This window comes from Rhea americana, unplaced genomic scaffold (assembly GCF_003343005.1).
Source record: "Rhea americana isolate MKP2758 unplaced genomic scaffold, rheAme1 scaffold_82, whole genome shotgun sequence".
Lineage (NCBI taxonomy): Eukaryota > Metazoa > Chordata > Aves > Rheiformes > Rheidae > Rhea > Rhea americana.
Window position 1 is genome coordinate 594,625 of NW_028187001.1, and position 21,064 is coordinate 615,688.

At 36.6% G+C, this 21,064-nt stretch overlaps 1 protein-coding gene across 3 annotated transcripts in view; it reads left to right on the forward strand.

Annotated features, from left to right (window-relative positions):
* GLRA2 (glycine receptor alpha 2) overlaps positions 1–21,064 on the forward strand; it is a 126,955-nt gene that overhangs the window by 37,132 nt on the left and 68,759 nt on the right. For all 3 annotated transcript variants that reach the window (XM_085323189.1, XM_085323190.1, XM_085323191.1), the window contains exons 5-7: positions 6,057–6,139; positions 7,403–7,540; positions 10,010–10,224. In XM_085323189.1, the coding sequence (XP_085179315.1) occupies positions 6,057–6,139; positions 7,403–7,540; positions 10,010–10,224 (436 nt within the window). The remainder of the gene's footprint in view (positions 1–6,056; positions 6,140–7,402; positions 7,541–10,009; positions 10,225–21,064) is intronic.

Here is a 21,064-nt window from a genome sequence, read left to right on the forward strand (position 1 = left end):
GGGGGGGGAGGGCTAGGAAGGATATAAGGAGATTTTAGATTCTCCTCCCTGTTTCAGTGGCACCAGTCTGAATGCTATTTGCTCCTGTGTCACACGATGCTGTCATGGTTGCTGTGCAACTCCATCTCCCCTGCCATTTAATGGGGAACCTTTTCTGCTTGTGCTTAGGTAATATTTTTGTGTTATTTCAGCAGCTGTACAAGAATAAGAAATTTAATTGTCTAAAAATAACGCTAAGAATTTCTTTGAAGCTTCATCGTCAGCTTGGAACTTTAAGAGAAACCCTAGAAATCATGAAATTGATGATCTTGAAAGCTGGCAATACTAAAAAAAATTCTTCCTGTCTCAGCAGGCCCAACACTGTGGGCTTTGCACACATACAAGACTTTTAATAAAAATAGAAGGTAGATTGTGTTAACAGTGACCATGCTAGTACAAGTTCTATTCTGATATATGCAGTATAAAAGTCTAAATTGTAATGCCTCCTGCCCTAGTAGCTAAGCTGCAGACGGGAGAAATTTGAAAGAATGGAGTGGTAAGAATAGAAGCTAAGTGTTATTTCTGATACTATACCCACTCATCGTGAGGCATTTGTTGCTTTTCATACTTGTGTGCAGATAATCATGGGTTTTTTGGAGTTGGAAGGCACTCGTAGTCTAGCACTATTTAAATTTCCAATAGTACTTCTCTATTTTGTAAGACTGACTGTAGTAATATCTCATTGGAAAAAAAAATGTACGAAGATGCTGCTGTCCTGTAGCCCACTTACGAACTACCACATTTTGAGGATAATGAATGAAAACATTATTCCTCTTGTTCTCAGACACCTCATACTGTGAGCTCTACAGGGCCTTTCTGGTGTGGGATCAATGTCTTCTTCCTATATAAGAGTTACTACACAGATCAAATGGAGTTTTAGGTGAGCTATAACACATTAGGCTGATGAGGGTTATCATTTTATAAATATGAATGGGGTTAGACTATACTGTTTAATGTTTGCTCCAGATTAAGTAATATAACAAATTCTAGTTAAAGTTAGATATTCTCTTACATTTGTTAAATTCTTGGATTCTGTAATATGTAAACCCAGTTCCTTAAGGCTTCAACCTAGTACTGGCAGTTCTTTGTTTCACTTCTGTGCTGCTGACCAAGTTGGCTACATGTGTAATACCCTGAAGTGCTTTTCTGGAGTTGTGGGATTATCAGAGAAAGTAGTACCAATGTTTGGAGCTTCAATATAATAGTGAAGAGCATTAGATATGAAAAACTGTAAGAGAAAGTAACAGGCTGGAGATGATTCTGAGAGCAATCTATTTAGAGATATTTTACTGTATTTTTTTTTAATTAAAGGACCATGCCTTTGAGTAATTTCCACTGATGGACAGTGCTCTTTTGTCAGTTACATGTCATACAATGGACTTGCCCTCACATCTTGATACTCCAGGGAGGGGTAGGGAGTGGTATTTTGCCAGAACTGTAATAAAAAGGGCAACAGGAAAGGGAGGGGAGAAGGAGTGAAGATAGGCTAGGAGGCAGAGGAAAGAGACTGAGCTCTCTGAAAGTGTGTGGGTCCAGAAGAGGAGAGATGCAGGGAAGATGGGCAGATGTAAGAGGAGTTGAGGTAAATAGGGAAAGGGGCAGAATAAGAATAGGGAAAGGGCAGGAACGGGTAAAAGATAAACAGGAACTAAGTGAGCACAAAGCGGTGTCTTAGCCCACCACTGAACTCAGGACTTCACTGCAGTGCACACAAATACCTATGAGATCCCTTGGCTGCACATGTGCACCACCCCCCTGCACTGGTGTTTCCTTACAGAAGATGATGACTGGCTACAGTTGCTGTTTTTATGGCCACAGTATGGCCATAAAGAAATCATACCTGTGCTGAGCCCTCCTGTTGGCCCATCCAAGCGCCAGTCTGGTTCCATCTAGAAAAAACACTGACACTGCAAAACCAAGTGTTCAAGTGTTGAAGATCATGAGCATTTTTTGATGCAGTGCCTTTCATCTCCCCTTTTCTGTACGTGATTGTGTTTGATGTAGTCTTTAATAAGATATAGTTAAGCTTTTCTTCCCACCACTGCCCCACAGGATGCATTATTCTGGGTTCTGTAACAAAGGAGGCCACAGTCTGCAGGACTTCTGCCTCCTTGGCTGTAGAATTGGGGCATTTGAAGTGGGGAATTATTATTTGAATAATGCTGATAATGGGGCTTTTGGCTAGAGTAGGAAGAGAGACTGGCCCTACCGCCTGAGTCCGAATGATGTTTACAAAGACATCCTGAGGAAGCTAAGGGATAAAAGAGAGGATCTTGAAAGAAATGCTGTTTGAAGAAGTTCCAGCCCTGCCCATTGCACTTCGAAGGCATTTAAATAGTCAGCATATGCTGCCCAGAAGGATTTACATCGTGTGTGAATGGAACCTCAGGAAGGAGGAAGCTAGTCCAAAGTTTAATATAGAGAATGCTGCTGTGGAGTATTTGGCCTCTAATGCAGCATTTCGCAGTTATATTAATCACTTCTCTCTCTTTTATTTTTTCTTTTGGGGGGAGTCACAGTGATGGCTGTTAGTTCATTCTTTGTTTTCTGCACGCAGTAATCTGCATTATTCCAGAGACCGATTCATCCTTGACTGTAGGACGAGAGAGAGCAGAAAAGGAAAGAAGAGTTACTTTGCCTCTCCTCCAGAGCTGCATACTGGCCCTGACTTTGTGCTTGATGTGCCAGGCGGAGCTGGAGTCATGACTATCTTCTTTTTCCTCTTGATTCTTGTCTGCTCAACTGGAAAATATAAAGTGCCCAGCCTCAGAGCTCTCCCCTCGAACTAGCTGTACAACCTGAGCCTAGCTAATAGGGGCAAAAGAGTGTTCAGGTAGCTGAAGACAAAATAAAGTCCTTGTTCAGTTTCTTCTCCTTTCAATTTTATTCAGATGTTCATAAAACTCAGAAGAGTTATCAAAAAAGGCATTATTTACGATGTTACATTATAAAATATGTTATTTATGCATCTCAAATGTTTTTGCAGAAGGATTTCTTAAAAAATAATTGTTCTATAGCAGTTTATTCTGTTTTATTAACGATTAAAGTATTCATCCATGCACTTTGTAACAAATCTTCATGAATCTTCTTGAATTTGCCAAGTAAATGTGAGACTGTTCATTTTCTGAAAACTTTTTTATCAATAACATCGTTGTTACAGGTGGTGCGGGGAGCTATATTTGTAGTTAAGGCTGCCTCACACTTTTTATTGCTGATCCTGTTTCCTTATTAATGTGACTATGCAAGTAGTGACATGGCAAGTGTTTGGAAACACTTGCAAGATCACATTTTTGCTGAAAAAGAGTCCACTGCTATAAACTGATCCACCACCATGGACTTCATTGTAGCAACTTCAAACTCCAGCAGCTTAACATTTAATCTGTATTAATCTTGTTGAAAATCAATGGATCTACTCGGTCAGAAGCAGGATGCTAGGCAGTAAGTGTTGAGTTAGTTGAGTTCAACATTTGCATTACTCCTAGTAAAAGTGGATTACAGAAGTAAAGATGTTGACTATGAATAGCTACTCTGCTGAGATGAAAAACAAGTAAAACTATAAGAGCATACTCTCTAGGACTGGCCTCATCAGTACAATGAATAGAAATGATTTTCCATTTGTCCAGGTGAGTGGAGAGTAGTTTAGTCTTTCTGAAAGACACTGTTAGGGAAAGAAAGAAGAGGTTCTCTGCTCATATCCAGAAAAAAAAATGACATATCTATCTAGCACTCTGTGGAGATGGATCAATTTATCCTTAGGAGGTTTGAAAGCTGTGGCTGGGTGTGTCTGCTTTCTCATGAGTTTGATAGTAGACTAATAAAAGTAGACCCCCCATGCCCATCAGGTCTATGTATGTAGTCAACCCCCTGGATTCTCTGAGGGCTTTGGGGAGGAGAAAGGGATGAAGGAGAGAGGAAACAGAGACTATGCCTTACAGTCTGTGAAATTCGAGTGGTGGGTAGGCCATATCTACTTCTATGAACATAAGCAAATGGCATATTTTGCAGCTTTTTTGAAAATCATTTGCATAAAGACACATTTGAAATTAACTTAAAACATCTAATCCATATTTAGAAGATGACTGAAAAGAATGAAGAGCTTGATATACCAACATTTCAGAAAAAAGGCAGAAGAAGTCTTTTGTTAATACTGAGGATTAGCTGCTAAAATAGCTTAGTCTTTAATCCAGGAAATTATCTAGTAAAGTGAGACTACTTAACATTTGTAGAGCACTTAAAATATTTAAAAAGTAAGGGGCAGATTTTCAAAGGTATTTATGTATCTACTAGATATACTAGATACACTATATTTATTTTTTCTCTAGGTAACTAATGTTTTTTTAAAATGCTTACGCTATTTGCTCTCATAGGTTAAATAGGAGTTAGAACCCATGGTGGGCCTGAGAGGACTACTAGGTGCTTTTCTTCATCTCAGTGCACTTCACTGCCACCAACAACCAGTCTCTAATTTCCTCATATTGACATCTTGTAAACTGAAGCCTGTGCCAAGAGTAAAACAATATGACATTATGCAGCACGTAGAATGGTAAGGTTGGAAGGGACCTCTGGAGATCATCTAGTCCAACCCTCAGCATAGCCCCATACAGGGACTGAACCCACGACTGTGGCATTAGCAGCACCACCCTCTAACAAGCTGAGGTAAACCTGGCCCCAGTTTGAGTAGACAAAAGCACAGGGATGATGACTATGATTTTTTCAGACTGTTTTGGTCTCAGTTACCTAAAAATCATGTTTTTGTCATTATAGTGATTCAATTGTAGGGCAGGACTAAAACTCCCATTCAGAGCATCACAAAAAAATGCAGAGGATAAAGAAATAGACTCAAGGAGATTGAATCACCCATATGTGATTAGAAACACAAGTATCATGAGGAGCACAAAGTCACCAAAGGAGACAGAGCTTAATGAAATATTTCTCTCTATATATCACATTTGCCTGTGGGACAGATTATTTTCTAGGTCACTACATAGGTTCATTGGAATAATTAAAAAAAAATATTTTCAATGTATCATTTTAAAGTTTAAGTATACCTTCAAATCAGAGAATCTAGTTCTCATCCTTAACTGTAAAAGGATCCAAAGGTTTTTGTTTATTTGCTTTCAGTACGCCAAAGGTTTTTTTTTCTGCTGAAAGTAATCTGAAATAACAAATGTGCTCTTTTTAGATAACTTAAAAGAACATCTTGATACTTCTCCTGTTGTTCAAAGCAGCTAATTATTTGTAATTACATCGTTTCACAATCTTTATTTGTTAAAATTGTTTCTTCTCTCTACATAGAAAAAACAACAGCAGAGAAGTCTTGAAACAGATTTCTATTAAATGCAAAAATGTAAACAGAACTAAGAAAAAAAAAAACCTTAAAAATATTTCCAGCCTAGTAAAATTGTGTTTTATCTGAGAGAATAACACCTGAAAAATTAAAAGAGAAATTTAGTTTGTATGATAATGTTCCTTTAGGCTTACTTTCCTCTGTCTGCACTCTTTATCTTGTAATACTGCATAATTCTAGCATTTACTGTGTTGTTTTTCTTTTTTTAAAGACTAAACAGTAAGAATGAAGATCGGAAATGGACCTCATACATAACAAAAACACTGTCTGTTTTTTTTAAAAAAACTTAATGGTTATGTTTTCTTCCTTTCCTTTTCCAAAACAAAGCCTAAAAATGTGTGTCCTGTGACAGGTTATTTCAGTTTTTGTATTCTTTGGGATTGCTGTTATACCTAAAGCATTCACTGGTACTTTAATGGGAGAGCATTTCATACTATTTTGCTGTTGTCTTCTCTGTCGTGGTTCTGATCAGCCAATGCACCCAGAGAGCAGCTGATTTGCTTACAGCTTCTGTCTTTGTAGGATCTTATCCCAAAAAGCTAAGAGTGGATGGGGAGTCAGACTTCTGAGGCTCTCAGATTTGACTGTGATCCTTTAAACTTTAAATGTGGAGCTTTGTATAAAAACTGTAGATTTCTAACAATAGCACTTTTTTTCCCTCAATTTTCAGGCTTACTTTAACATTATCCTGTCCCATGGACTTGAAGAATTTTCCTATGGATGTACAGACATGTACAATGCAGCTAGAGAGTTGTGAGTGTCCAATTGCTTCACCTAGCCAAGAACAAATATTACCATAAGTTTTGGTAATACATTGCTTTATTTGTGTGGTGAGACTTAATATTCATATTTTGTAAGGGAAAGTCATGGAGAAGGAGTGCTTTAAATGTCCATCACCTTTAATGCCGGTCCTTACTTTATGTGCTGTCCCATCTCCCTTCCCTCTCCCTCTTCTGTGGAACATTACATCTCCTATCAGGATTGCGTCTTTTCTTGGTGCAACCACTGTAATGCTACACATGAGAAAATAAACCTCAGGGAAGCAAGAACAACGAGTACACAATTAGAAATTAGCTATGTCAGATCAAGATATGCTATGGTCCTTCAAATAGCCTAAGCACAGCCAAGGCATGGGCTTGGGTACTGGCACAGTCCTCTTCTCCGTGGAACTGCTAGCGCACTCCTTGGCACAGTTTGGGCTTGTACCAGGTCACAGTCAGACAAAACCCAGGCTTGGCTCAGAGGACGACATGAGCCTTGGATCATTCCCAACAGGCAGGACATACCAAACCATCTGTTTTTTGATTTCGTTTGTTGTTGTTGTTGTTGGGGGGGGAGGGGTTGTGGGGTTTTTTTTGTGTGTGTGTCGGGGGGGAAGAATGGGTTTAGCTACATGGATGCGAGCTGCTAGTTACCACCTGCATCTGTGGCCAGAGAATGCGTCATACTCTGTTTAGTTGACTCATGAAGAGGTAGCCATTGCAGTCAAAAAGAGAGTGCCTACTGACCTTGGTGAGACGAAGCCTCTGTCTTTCTGCTTCATACCTCTGCACAGCAGGCTTGCAGGTTTACAAAAGCTGCGGTTTCCTTTTAAGCAAGGATCCAGCACGGTGCAGTCTAGAAATCCTCATTTTGCTAGAGCCTAACAATTGCAAAATCAAAGAATGATGAAAACAAAGCAAAATAGAGGATGATACATAGGCAGAGTGAAATGCTACTTCAGGTGTAAACAGTATCTTTTATGGGCCAGCAAAATCATTTTTTTAGAAAAAAAACCAAGGCAGCATTTCAGAAAACAATTGTGCTACATATTTGTTTCTCTTACAATATTGGAGTAGCACAGTAATAGTAAACTTTAACTAATAGCAATAGTGTAGCTGCTAATTGGATGGTTTAAGGATATAACTGAGGTAACATTTATTGAGATAGGAGGCATTTTTCAGACTTAATAATTTTTTTTTGTGTTTCCCAGCCCACTACCAACTAACACACTCTGATTTTTTTTTTTTATCTTAGTTGGCTATACTATGAATGATCTGATATTTGAATGGTTAAGTGATGGGCCTGTGCAAGTTGCAGAAGGTTTAACCTTGCCACAGTTTATTCTGAAGGAAGATAAAGAACTTGGTTATTGCACAAAACATTACAACACCGGTGAGCATTATTCTAATTTTTCTATCAATAATTKTGCCTAATGGTATCTGTGGGCAATATGTGAAGGGAGAAAATGGATGAGATGAAAACAAAGTATTTTGGAATTAAAATTTGATTATTTTTAAATATAAGGAAAAAAGAGAAATTCTCTCTTTTTTTTCTTGTTGTTTGGAATATATTTTGTCTCCAAACATCTTTCCATTTTATTTAAAAACATTGTAATTGATTGTAAATGACAAAATTGGAAAAAAATAGTTGGTTTGATTTCCTCAAAATGAAACATTTTTATCAAACTGAATCTTTTTCTTAAGTATTGATTCATAAGCTTTAAAATACTGACTTTTCTGAACCTGATATATTTCTCCAAGATTTCAAAGTGCTGATGAGGAAAAACATCAAATTTTCWCCAGTTTTTTATGTGTGGTCTAATTTATGAGATGTATTATTTGAAAATACATTGCTTTCRTTGATGATCTGAATAGTTTATAAATATGAAATGTTGAGAAATGAAATGTTTGCTTAATAATGTAATATTTATTCTGGATTTGTCATTAAAAACATCCAACTGTTTTCTATCTTTAGCTTTACAGAGCAGAGAGAGCTCTGTAAAAATTTGGATTTAGCTGCTTGGAGTATATTTAATAGGGACAGCATTCAGAGATTTTTATGAACGGTTTRCTGGGTGCATCCTGGGATTAGATATAATCCTTCTCATCTAAAATAGCTTTTTCATCATTTCAGTATAAGAGCCAATCTGGTTGCATTAACTACATTTGTTTCATTTGGTGAAATAACATAACATGAGAGGTTCTGCCTCTGTCAAAAATAAAATCACATTCAAAAGAAAATTATTGTTTTTAATTTTTATAAATACTGTTTCTCATTTTCGTGCTTGAAGTGCCAGAGAAGGAAAACTTTGTGATGCTCAGTCCAGTAGCTGTGGAAAGAGCAACTGCTATGACTTCCCCCATTTCTCACACTCAGAGGGAATAATGATGAGTAAATTCCAACAGACGGAGTTTACCACTTGTAATTCGACTGATACAAAATTTAGCCATTTCCCGCTGCATGACTTGAAATCTGAATAGGTGAGCTCAGCTGCTTTTCTAATTATTTACTGTCAGATAACCACTCTGCAAGGTGGAATATCAACAGTAAGAGAGGAGGGAGAGAAGGGGATATGCCCCTTCAGGCAACAGCTTCCTCGTACACCCATCAAGATTCCCTGCAAAGGATAAAAACACCAATTAGTAGCTCCCACTCCACAGGAAGAAAGCACCTAACCAAAGTTAAAAGCGTGTAGCATGGCAAGGGGAACTGAAAAGTAGCACTCAAGCAAAGGAACGCTTCAGCTACGGATGTCCATATTACTGTCTCCTCTGGAGCCCCGATTTGGAGTTAAATTGCAATGTGAATAAAAGCTCTTGTAGGCTGTAGCCTTTCCTGGCAGGCRCTCCCCCAGCCCGGCAGTGCCATGCACGCTGTCCAGGCTGCAGCGCCGGCTCTGGGGACCCGCTGCCAGATGGAGCTATTTTAACACCGTCGCTGCACGCAGGGCCACCCTACCCYTTCCCCAGAGGATGGACGAGGGACAACACATTTAGCTGGCAAGCGCAGAAGGATTTCTTCGAAACAGTTAGCATGACATTGCAGGCATGAGTTAATGTACATGGGTTAGTCTGCCTTGAGTGAGATCCTCCTCAGTATCTCACCACAGTCAGGATACGCAGTAATTTGGAGAGCAGCACAAAGTGACTGGATTAATAACTGATGAGCTTTTGCAACTTGGGATGTTGCAACACCCACTGCAACACCAGCTCCAGGGTCAGGAGATCTTAAACTTCTGTGCTCCTCTGTCTGTCATAGAGAAGCTATTTATTGTTTAAAGAATCGCTTAACTTACACAAGAGATTTTTGTGGATTTATTGGAGTTAGACTCTTGGCAAAACTCAAAGTAGCAGAGTAGACTTTGAGTTGATATTGCTGTGAAAAGTAATTCACAGACACTGGCAAATGACATGATCAGAATGAAACAGGGTGTAATCTACCACAGAACCATAAGACTAATTTTTTACTTCTTGTCTATATAATTACATGTTTGTTTCATCTTGTCCGATTAAAAGAGCAAAATATTTTCACCTTTTAATACTAAATATTGTATTTGACTAACGTAAAATCTTATTCAATTTTGATAAAAAAACAGTATATCTTTTGGCACTGAAACAACTGTGCTGCTGTTCATTTTCTCAATTACTTTGAAGAACTGGGCACAGGTCTGCTTTAGGATTTCTGTGGGAATATCATGTGGTCACCTCTCAAGCTAGAGTGCAACAAAAGGATGACTCATGTTTGTGTATCAGGACCAGTTTTTAGTGTTAGGTTAGAAAAGAGGCCAGGCAGCTAACTTATGTTCAGAAAATAAGACAAAAATGTACAAAAAGCATTTATGAAAGTAATTTCATGTTCTAGGAAAGTTTACATGCATTGAAGTCAAGTTTCATTTGGAGCGTCAGATGGGATACTATTTAATCCAGATGTACATTCCTAGCCTGCTGATTGTCATTTTATCCTGGGTTTCTTTCTGGATCAACATGGATGCTGCTCCAGCTAGAGTCGCACTGGGTATCACTACAGTTTTGACAATGACCACTCAAAGTTCAGGATCCAGAGCTTCTCTCCCAAAAGTAAGGAAATCATTTTATATCACCAATTTCTTATTACCAAGAAATATTTGTACAACTTTTGATGTTTCTGAAAGGTATGTGTAAACATTCATCTAATAAGAATACCTGAGAAAGTGGTATCAGTGAGATGTTAAATTATTGCAAAACCCTTGTATTTGAGTTGAGGAGGATTTCTGTCGATTTATGGAATGGCCAGAAGGTTCAAAGATATTGATTTTAATGAGTTACTGCTAATTTTGACACTTATACTTCAGAATTTAGAAGCCAGATTTTCCAAAGTGTTTATCTTCTTGACTAGATTTCTGAAAGCACCTTCATGAAAATAAGACATCTAATCTCACTGGGGCCTTTGTAAAGTCTATGTGTGTTTTCTGGATGTTAGACTCAAAAATATCTTGCTACAGCCAGATATTGCACTTATTCTGCTGCATATATAMGTATATATATAGTATAAATATATTTATATATTTATATTTTTATATATACAGACAAATATCTCTGGAGAAATTTTCAGTGACATGTTGAATGCTGATGTCTTTTTCTATCTCACGGCAGAATTAGTCTGAATTCAAGTGTTCCCAATCCTCCATCCTGTCTACCCACATAAGATGCCTCTCACTTGAATTTTGTATATTTTTTTTAATCTAAGACAGCTGCTTTATGTGGGATTACAGATTGCAAACTGTATTCTCTGTTTACTTGGGTTGACAGCTCTTCTCACTAGGGGCACAGCCTTAACAATCCTTCTGGTAGCGTTCCAAGACATATCCATAATTTCATGTGCTTGCTCAGGTTTTGTACAATTTCCTAGAAGAGAATTCAGAAGAAGGTCTGTTTGTAATAGTCTAAGGGGCCATGAGGTATGCTCCCTGAAGTGTCCTCTTTGCAGACGTCCAGCATTACAAGGACTGGGATCACAAAACTGTGCTAGCAGCAATGAAAGCACAAATTGTGGGTGTTTGTATAGATTAAGGTCCATTCCAGAAGCATATTGTATTTTATTCTATGGTATCATATTTAGTATCATTCCAAATACTCTATTTTTTCAAATGGAGCAGATATAGGGAGGCTTAAAAAATTGCACAGACTGTTACTCTTCTGCTGGTAATGGCACTTTAAAATCAGGTGACTACAAAGATTGTTTCAGCTTCACTTGTTCACTTGGAGATGTCTATGTTTTTCCATGCAAAATATAAAGATAAATATCTTTCATACATTAACTTTCATACATTATCCATTCAAATGGATAATTTCTTAACATTGGTGCAGACAATTCAGTAAATATTGCTAACCGAACACTCTGAAGAGAAAGTTAACTTAGAGACAAGCTTAGACAAGGAGCATACAGGCTCTCTAGGTAGCAAGTTTGGAGTCACCAAAAACTTCATCTAGATGGTGCAACATGATTCCATGCTGATAAATTCCAAGTTTGTTCCGAATTAACTTGCTTGAAAATTAGAGGTAGTACACCATGGTGAGAGATAGTACATCATGGTATAGATTTACAACCACATTTCCAACAGGTCTACGACAGCCTGCCAAGATGGTCTGCCGTGTTAACATGCCTAAAGTGCTAACACTTACTCAAAAAGAAATTTCATTATATGCTTTAGATCCAGCTGAAACATTTCTCCCCTTTGTATTCTACCTTGAGGGAGTAGAGAAGTACTTACTGGCCAAATTTCTGGGCTTGTATTGAGTAAAAGAGTTGGGAAGATCCAGAATATGCTGACTTTATTCCTGTGAAGAAACATGGGACTAATCTGAACCGAAGTGCTTCAAAACTCGTTCCATGTGCATATGTAGTTATAAAACCATGTTTGCAAATATGTCTCACATCACCAGTGAGATGTCATACAAGAAGGAGAAACAAGTTTTTGTTGATTGTGAAGGCGCGCAACTATTTCAAAACCCCATGTGTAACTTAATATGAAAATTATATTTCTTAATAAATCTATGCAGCTGAAATGCATTTAGAAAAAAAAATGAAAAGAATTGAATGAAATCAGTGTTAGAGCTGAAGTCCCCAAAGAACTCTTTAAAAGTAATGTTTTTCAAAATCCTGTCTATATATTGCCAAGATACAGGAAGTTAGGCTGTCAATAAAATATCCATTTTAAAAATTGCTCCAAATATGAATATCTAACAGAATAAGAGATGACAGGAGCATTATTTTTGCAAGAGTTCTGAAAGAACAGATATAACCTTGATGTGTGAAAGCAGCCTAGCTCTGAATACAATAGTTGTATCTGTTTTTTCCATCCTCTTCATTAAAATGCACTTTCCCTCTTTGTGCCCTATTCTTCTTAAAATATATTTAAAGAACTTAATTTTACCTTTATTTTACTGAATTATTCTTCTTATTACTAATTCTTCTTACTTTTCTCTATTTTATTAAAGCTTTGTCGTGCACACACACAAAAAAAGAGTAGTATCGAAACTCACCAACTTTAAAGGCAATAATCCCTTTCACTAAAGAAGGCTGAGGAAAAAAAGTACTTAGGAGATTCCTAGATAGTTTTTTTCTTTTTGTCAGTTTCCAAGTTATTGTCTAAAATAATGTGATGAGAAAGTGCTGCGGTTTAGAAGTAATTACATGCACCTTGTTCTCAACCCAGCTATAAGACTATATGACAGAGTTCTGTTTCCTTGAACTCATTCTTCTTCGTATTAATAACTAATGTTAATTCTGATGCATATTTTTTCAAAATGGTAGGGCATGGCAACACAGACTTTAAGCATTCAGCTGCTGAAAATGAAACATGAGCCTGAGGCTGCCAGCAAAGCAAGGCAAGGCAAGGCAAGGTAAGGCAAGGCAAAACAAAGCAAGAGAAGGCAAGGAAGAAAAAGAGGAGAAGGAAATAAAAGAAGGAAATTATTTCCAGCTGAGGCTCATGTGTTTGCTGCACATAAGAGAACCATCTAGAAAGCTTCTTCCAAACATAATATATAATATATTTCTTTGGTAAATTTTTTTATTATTTCTGTGGAATTGTTGCCTTTATAGTGTCTTGAAATGCTGGCTATGAATATAGGGTCAAATGCTGATGTTAAAGAGCTCAATAGATGTTTTTACAATTTCTTATACAAACCTGAATTTTAGTTATAAAAACTAGTAGTTTGTCATGGGAGAATTTAGATTCCAACAAAGCTACTGTTCTAGGAAGCAAAAGCTGTAGTGCCTGTTTCACAATGCAGACAGAGTCTCTTCCTTTACAGTTTGGAAAATTAGAGCAATACTAAGCCCTGCTTCCTTGATGGAGATGAAATAATGATTTTCTATATAGGAAATAACAGCAGAGAAATATTCACCCCTTTTTTTGGTAGTAATGACAAAGTAATGCAGTGTTTGTTACAGAAGACTGGTGAAGGGTGGTGTGACCATATGTTACCTTTACCATCAGTGGCTCTATTATAGAGTGAAAAAGAATTCATCCAGAAAGCTTGGGTTGAATAACTCCTTCCCTCCAGTTGGCTAATCCATTCCTGGGATAGCCAGGCATGGCAATCTATAATAGCTGGATTAATGCGATCAGTTCCCCTTCCTACATGTTCACTTATATAATCCTTGTCCACAACCGATACTCTATCCAGATTCTTCTGGAAATATCATCATTTGCACTTGGAAATTTTGGCTAGATGGATATCTGTCCACCCTGCTAGACCAGTAGCTCTTGTTGATTGGTCAGCTGAACAGAAATCCTGGATACAACAAGGATAATTAGCTCGACCACATGTCCACAGTGAGACTGCCAGAAAACACTGAATTTTGCAAATCCTATTTTTTTGCAAGTCCTGGGCTTTGTAAGCCCAGGAGCTCCCTTACATCCAGAGTGGGCTGGGCTTCATCTGTGCAGCAGACTCTACAGCATGCAAAGCAGGCATCTGATAGAACCTAGCACTGCAGAAGGTACCTAAATTCATGCAATACTCAGTGTGTGCTTGGATTCAATGCCTTCTGGAAGAACACTGCACAAGTTCGACAGTTTATATTCATTAGCAAATGCACTGAGAAACTTCTGGGTGTCATGAGAGGTATATAGACATAGAATATGCTGCTACATATTTTATGGTTCCAGCAGAGTATAAGCTAGGGGAGTATAGAGGAGGATATCAAGGTACAGTAGTGCAGAAATGGTGAGAAATGTTAGAAATCTTTAGAGTATTGAATTATTATTCTCTCGCTAATATATTGCTTTTTAAACAGCTTCCCTTTTGTTGAGTCAACAGAATCAAAAGTTTTAAAGTGTTTTAGAAAGTGATATTTGAAAGAAGAGTTCTCTGCTGTGCTAGTAACTGGGTGTAGTTCAGACTGCTTTGTTAAAACATACATATAAACTAAACCTTAGTAACAAGAGTCCAAGAAAGTGAATTGTTTTTCAAGCCATAAAGCAAAAGATTTGAGGACAGTTTAAGTCAAGTAAGTGATAGCAACTGTATTTTACACAGTTGTATAGCATTCATATTGTGTTACTTTTATGCATAGTGCTTAATGAATGCAAGTTCCTTCCCCAGGGAGCAATCTGTGCTGAAAAAGTTTCATTTAAAGCTCACTGAAACCACTGGGACTACTTCCATTCACTTCATTGTGCTTCAGATCACTAAATGCAGTACTAAATGTAATAAAAGTACCATATTCTAATAGGTGCAGAGTCTTGAAAACCAAAGACAATGAAATCTATGCCCTTTGGAACTAAATTAGTGTTTTTACATGCATCTACACCCACAGCATTTCTGGCTGCTTTTCAGGATTCCTGGGCTTCTGGCAGGCCAGTCTGAGAATTAAACTCTCTTTTTTTGAATAAGAAAGTTACGAAGTAAAAAAGTTACAAGAATCCATCAAATATTTGATTTTGAACTTAGATTAAAATAAAATCATAATGAAAAAATATGAGGAAGAGATGAGAAAAAATAACAATAAAGAAAAAAAGGAATAAATACTGTTCTCAGAGATCCTATTAGTCTATGTTCATTTGTTTTCATATGAAGTGGAGCATCTAAGTTGATAACTTACTCTTTTATATAACAAAATCATGTTATCTAAAGCATCTCTTGATACACAGAGGTGATACATTTTGGTGCAATAGTATAAAAACAATAATAAAATAACTTAGAATGGAAGCAATTTTGGGGAGAAGATTAGCTCTAGTCTTAGTATCTTAGAAGGAAGTATAGGATACAGAATAATTCAGCTATTTTGAGTAAATCAGTCATTTTTTTTCCCACTGTACTAATTTAAACTTTATAGCTTAATTTTCTGTATAGTGAAGACACTGGTATTTACTGTACTATAAAAACCAGTAGTTACTGCCATGCAAGACAGCTAAAAATACACAATAAGATGTGTCTGAATACCTCTGAGATGTAGTTTGAGTGCTCCTGGTACTTCCTCTGAAGGTTTTGTAACACAGCCATTTGGGAGGGCTGGCGTTCGGAGGAGCCTATTTCAAGCATCAGCTAAGACATGAAGTTGTTGTACACACCAGGGTGCTGGTTGTTTCGTAAGCCTGGCATGGTCCTGGGGTTCTCTGGCTTTGTTTGTGCGCCCTCCAGGATGTTCTGGTGGCTTTTAGCAGCTCTCAGAGGAGCGTGCAGTGCCACTCTTTCACATGCATAAGCACCGCAAATCCACTCTGAAGTAACAACATACACTGTTGTGGCTCATTCATTTCAAATAATTCCAAGTCTTCACTGTATTAGATCATCTAACAGTATTACTTATGAATAGGTCCTGTTAATATTTCATTTGAAATAATGTTGATGGAGTCTACATCAACCCCCTGGAGTATATGAAAAACACGTTCATTTGCAGTGTACCTTAAGGCTACTGCATTCCAGTCTGAACTTTACTGTAATCTGCACATTGCTGTAAGACAGTTGGTCCATTGACATCTCACTGCTCAAAAGTTTTCTTGCAGTTATAACGTAACTGAGTGAATTTATTTGCTTGAACAAAAGATCTTTTTATCTTCCTTTGTGAAAATGTTTCTACTTGTAAAAAAAAATCATTTTTGTTTGTTTGTCTTGGTGCTTAGAAACATTGACCTCTTCCACCATCATCAGTAACCTCCCCCCAAAAAGAAAATAAAGGAAGTCTATTTACTTTTTTTAAAGGGTATATCAACTGAACTTCTGTAGGAGGAAGAAGTAGATGATTCAGTGTCCTTTGACCTATAATGACTAAGATATGACATAAGTAAAACTTTAATTTACCAGTAGTAGGGCACACTATTTTTTGTTGTAGTAATATCAGGTTTTGAAATGAAATAATTCTAAACTGGTTTCTGGTAAGAAAACAATTTAATTTGTTTTTAAGTCATGGAACTATGACCATGCACTCTAGAATGCTTCATTGCTCACAGACAGTAAAGTTAAAAATTTTGATGAAGTAGTCTCTTTTCCTCCTTATTTCTTCTTTCTAGAAATGTAGAGATAATTGTGATATTTTACCTCAAAGCAAAGGGACTGTGAGAGGAAAGGGCTTTAATACTCAATAGTTCATGTCTTATGTTAGGCCTCCTTCTCTCTGAAAACTCAGCATGCCGTACTGTCTTTCCTGATTTTACCAGGGGTTAAGGCTGAAGAATTGGGCCCAAACATCTGATATGGCTTGAGGGGAACTGAAATGACTAAATCACAATAGAAGATACATGTTATATAAAAAAGAAAAAAGGACGACACATAGTAAATTGTGCTCAGTAGTATAGGTATTCATAGAAAAAGTAGTGGTACAGGCTTGTATATAATTATAAATAAGGATGCTATTGTAATGGGAGAATGTATCAATATTTGTCACATGCAGTTGAAACTTTCTATCAAAAGACTGTGTATTGAAACACTTTTAAAATTAATTTAAAATACTTCATTGATATAAACGATTGCATGTCATGTCTTTTGTGCAGAAGGGCATTTTCGTGTGTATGCTTAATGGCAATCAAAACACTTTATTGTGGATTCATTCTAAAATATGATGAAGAGGGCTAATTTTGAAATTTATTTGTAATTGAGAGGCACTGATGCCCATCCATTCGTAGGRCTTGATCATCTGATAAAACATCTCTTAATTTTCCAAGGTATTATGGTTATAGACAGCAATGAGAATAACACTTTCTAGACTGCACCACTCTATGCTTGAGTGTGCTCTGGTCATCAAATTGAATTAAAACCAGTTTAAATTTGCATGGAATTGAAGAAGAAAAAAAGAAAAAGTTAAGTAACTAAAAGTCTCAGGATTATGATTAAAAACTCTTAGAGCTGGACAGTGTGCTCTGTTGCTATTTGTTATTCAAACAATTATATTGCTTTCTTGCTTTTTTAAAGAATCTGTAGTTATCTGGTGGAATCTATTTTATGAATATGCTGTCTGAGTTTTGCTGTCTGCTGTTTGAGCCAAAATAATATTTGCTTGGAATGAAAACAAAATCCTGTCAATGGAATGAGTTCAATTAAAGCAGATGTTAAGATATCACAGTTGTTACTACTTACCAGGTTTCCTCATAGTCAAAGATGACTGCGGACAACAATTATGCCGTGAGGAAAACTGAGTTATGCCTACATCCATCCTTTGATATGAAAACAAAAATAATTTGCTTTTTCTCTATCTGAAAATGGCTAACATGGTACTCTGGGAAGCAATGAGGTCATTTTTTTTTGTCTTCCTATCTCTATCCGTGCCATCTAATGAGTGAGAAGAGCAATACATGATTGTTTTCTTAACTCTTTGGGGCTTATTTGTCATTTTTAGTGATAGTGTAGCATTGGGTTTAGAAATGGATAATCTCATCTCTATGGTAAATAAGAAATGAGTAATTCTTTTTGTTAATTTTCCAGCGCTTGGTTAGAAGGAGGATAAAAACATTATATTGCTGAAGCTAGAAGTGTTATGCGCCAACTACACCACTGTGTGTAGATATAACTGCTTATCGTTTGCTACATTGACTGGAMCAAGAGACAGATGTTGTGCTACAAGTCAGAAAAATGTACACTACTCATGCTTTTCAGGCAAGATTTGAGGACTGACAAATGAATACGTGGTAAATTGTTTAATGGTAAAACTCTGTGAGTGAGTGCACCTATGAGAGTTGATTAGTTTCTCCACATTAATGAGATTTCAGTAAAGGCTTTTCCCAAATTGAAAGGATTATCTAATTAAAAGACTGTAGATTGGTTGGATATGGATAATGCACTTCATGGTGAGTTCATTTGGTCAGTTCCTTTCACAGCTTTCGCAATTAGGCTGACTTCCTCCGGCAGTGCTTCCCTGTTAGTTAAAGGACGGCAGCCCAAATAGCAGTTGTTGAGTGCAATAGAGTTCAAAAGCATCTTAACCCGCTCCCCCCTCTACTGTCTGCGAAACAGACTTTTAAAATAAGTGCTTGCTCATCATCCTCATCATGATTTGTTGATAATCTGTACTCTTAAAAAATTAAGATGTAGCAACCAAAAATCACACTGAAGAGAGAATGAAAATGTGTTTTCAGCCATTTAAAAATAAATAAGTAGATCTTTCTATATCCTCTTTGTCTGTGTAGTACACATTGTATTAGTTGTGCTCCAGCAGTGATACACATTTTAGAAATGATTAGGAATTTTCTTCGAAGAACTGCTTTTTGCAAAAAAACAGTACTATTGTTGAAGCTATGCAAAGGTACTTTAGTATAATGTTCTCTTTTAACACTGGAAAAGGTTCTCAAACTATTGCTCTTGGTTTCTAAACATCACTTTTTGACTTCTCCAAAACATCTTTTTTTTTTTAACCTTTGAAATGTCTTGTTACACAGAAATCAAAAGTTAATCAATCTAAAAATATCTTGAAAGGTTGAAAGGAAAATGGAAATAACAGAAATAATTAATTTTCATGATTTAAAAGGATCAGGTTTGTGATTTGTGACTTTTTAACTTTTTTTAAAAAAATTCTAATTCAGAAGACATTTTCTGAAAAGTCAGAAATCTCTAAAGAARGGAAAAAGCACATTGTCAGACCTAATATGTACTGAGATCCTGGTAGACACTTTAAACTTCAAATAATATTAAACATTTAGAAGAAAACTACTTTAATTAAAACCTTACTTCAGCCATAAGAGCAAGCTAGGGAACTGAAGCAGTCTGAGAATAAAAGAAGATCAAATTGCTTTGTAGTGTGCTCTGGCCATGCTCATTCTAGCCAGAATGTGAAGTTAAAAGTCATCAGAGCATAGTTTAATCAGGTGTTTCTATTCTGATATGGCTTACCAACTTCTGCAAGTCACAGATCTTTTTTTCTGAGGCTACAGGGAACAATGATRTTTTCCAGGATAACATTGGTTTTAGGATCCAATTGTTATTACAACTAGATTTTATAAATACCTTATTTGGTTTAAGCATGAAAGAAAGGTCTTGATTTGAAAATGAAATTTAGAAGTTTTTTTAATAGCTATTCACTTGCATTCTTAATAAGAAATGTTTCTTGGGGACTAGGAACTCTCCGGCTTTAGGTTCCAGCCAGGGTTTCTTGCTATGCCTTTCTCTTCTAGACTACAAAGATTTTCTAAACCCAATGTCTTTTCTCACCCAGGAAATTCTATGATGAAATAGTACCTTTTGATTACTTGGGGGATAAACTAAACAGATTGAACTTCTTCTGTCTCACCACAGGACATTTTTTTTAGCCCTCAAACTTCTACCTTCTTCACTGTGTCAGGAGCATTTTTAAATATAGCAACCACAACTACGCTACTGTGGCAACTCCTAATATAGCTTTCTTCCTCCTCCTCCTCCTCTTTGTTCTGTTTATAGATTCAATAATTATGTTCACCTTTTACCCACAGCTTTGCATAATCCGTACTCAGTTGTCAGTCCCCTTTTGAGAATCATTACTGTACAAGGTACAGTCACCCATCTTACAGATGTGGCCTGCTCTCTGATTTCAACTGTCTGACCTAATATGGAGCTGTTTTCAAAAGCATTTTGTTTGAATGTGCCCAGTACTCCTGATTGTACTGTTCCCATCATTACTTATAATTCTACCACTTTTTTCATCCGTACTTTTCTTCATTTTTCCAGAACTTCTTTTTTATATTGATTGCTGTCAACTTCCCTCCTGCTCTCCCTCTTTTTTAAATATTTTATTTTTAGCTTTTTTCCAATAATAATGGCAATTTCAACTTTTTCTCAGATGTTATAAAAGATATTTAAAAAACAGATTTATCCCTTTTTTGTGCTTTTGGAATTGTTGTCATAAAAGTCACTTAACTGTGATTGTAACGTACTTAATGTTAGAAAATAAGAAAATTCTGGTAGTGGTTCATGCTTATTCCATATAAATTAGCCAGGTTACTGCTTTATGGAAACCCAATTGATTGTRAATGGTTAATTCTCAATGGGAGGAGCATCAGAGTATAAAGATGGACAAAAGAAGGAGACTTTGAAAGTTTCCATGACTTTTCTTGCCATTTGCGGAATAAGAAGGTATATTGAGGATTAAACTGAAATCAACATGGAAAAGTTAGATTAAACTGAGTATTAATTTACGGAGAATATAAGACAAGGATTTGAACAATGGCCATTTATGTCCATTTAGTGAGCTAAATAACATTAGAGTCTAATGCAACTGGGAGAAACATTATTGCATAAGAGATGTCCAGGTTCTCAGTCAGACAAACAGTTGATGGTTTATGTGTATGGGTTAGGTGAAACAAGAATTCATAAGAAGTGTTTGTAACATCAAATATGAACAATTAGGATTAAGCCAGATACATAAAAGAGAAGTTTATATGTTTCATTAATTATGAGACAGCAGAGTGCCAGTARCACCATTAGCCTGAGAAGAGAAAAAAAAACTCTTCATCAACAAAGCTAAAGT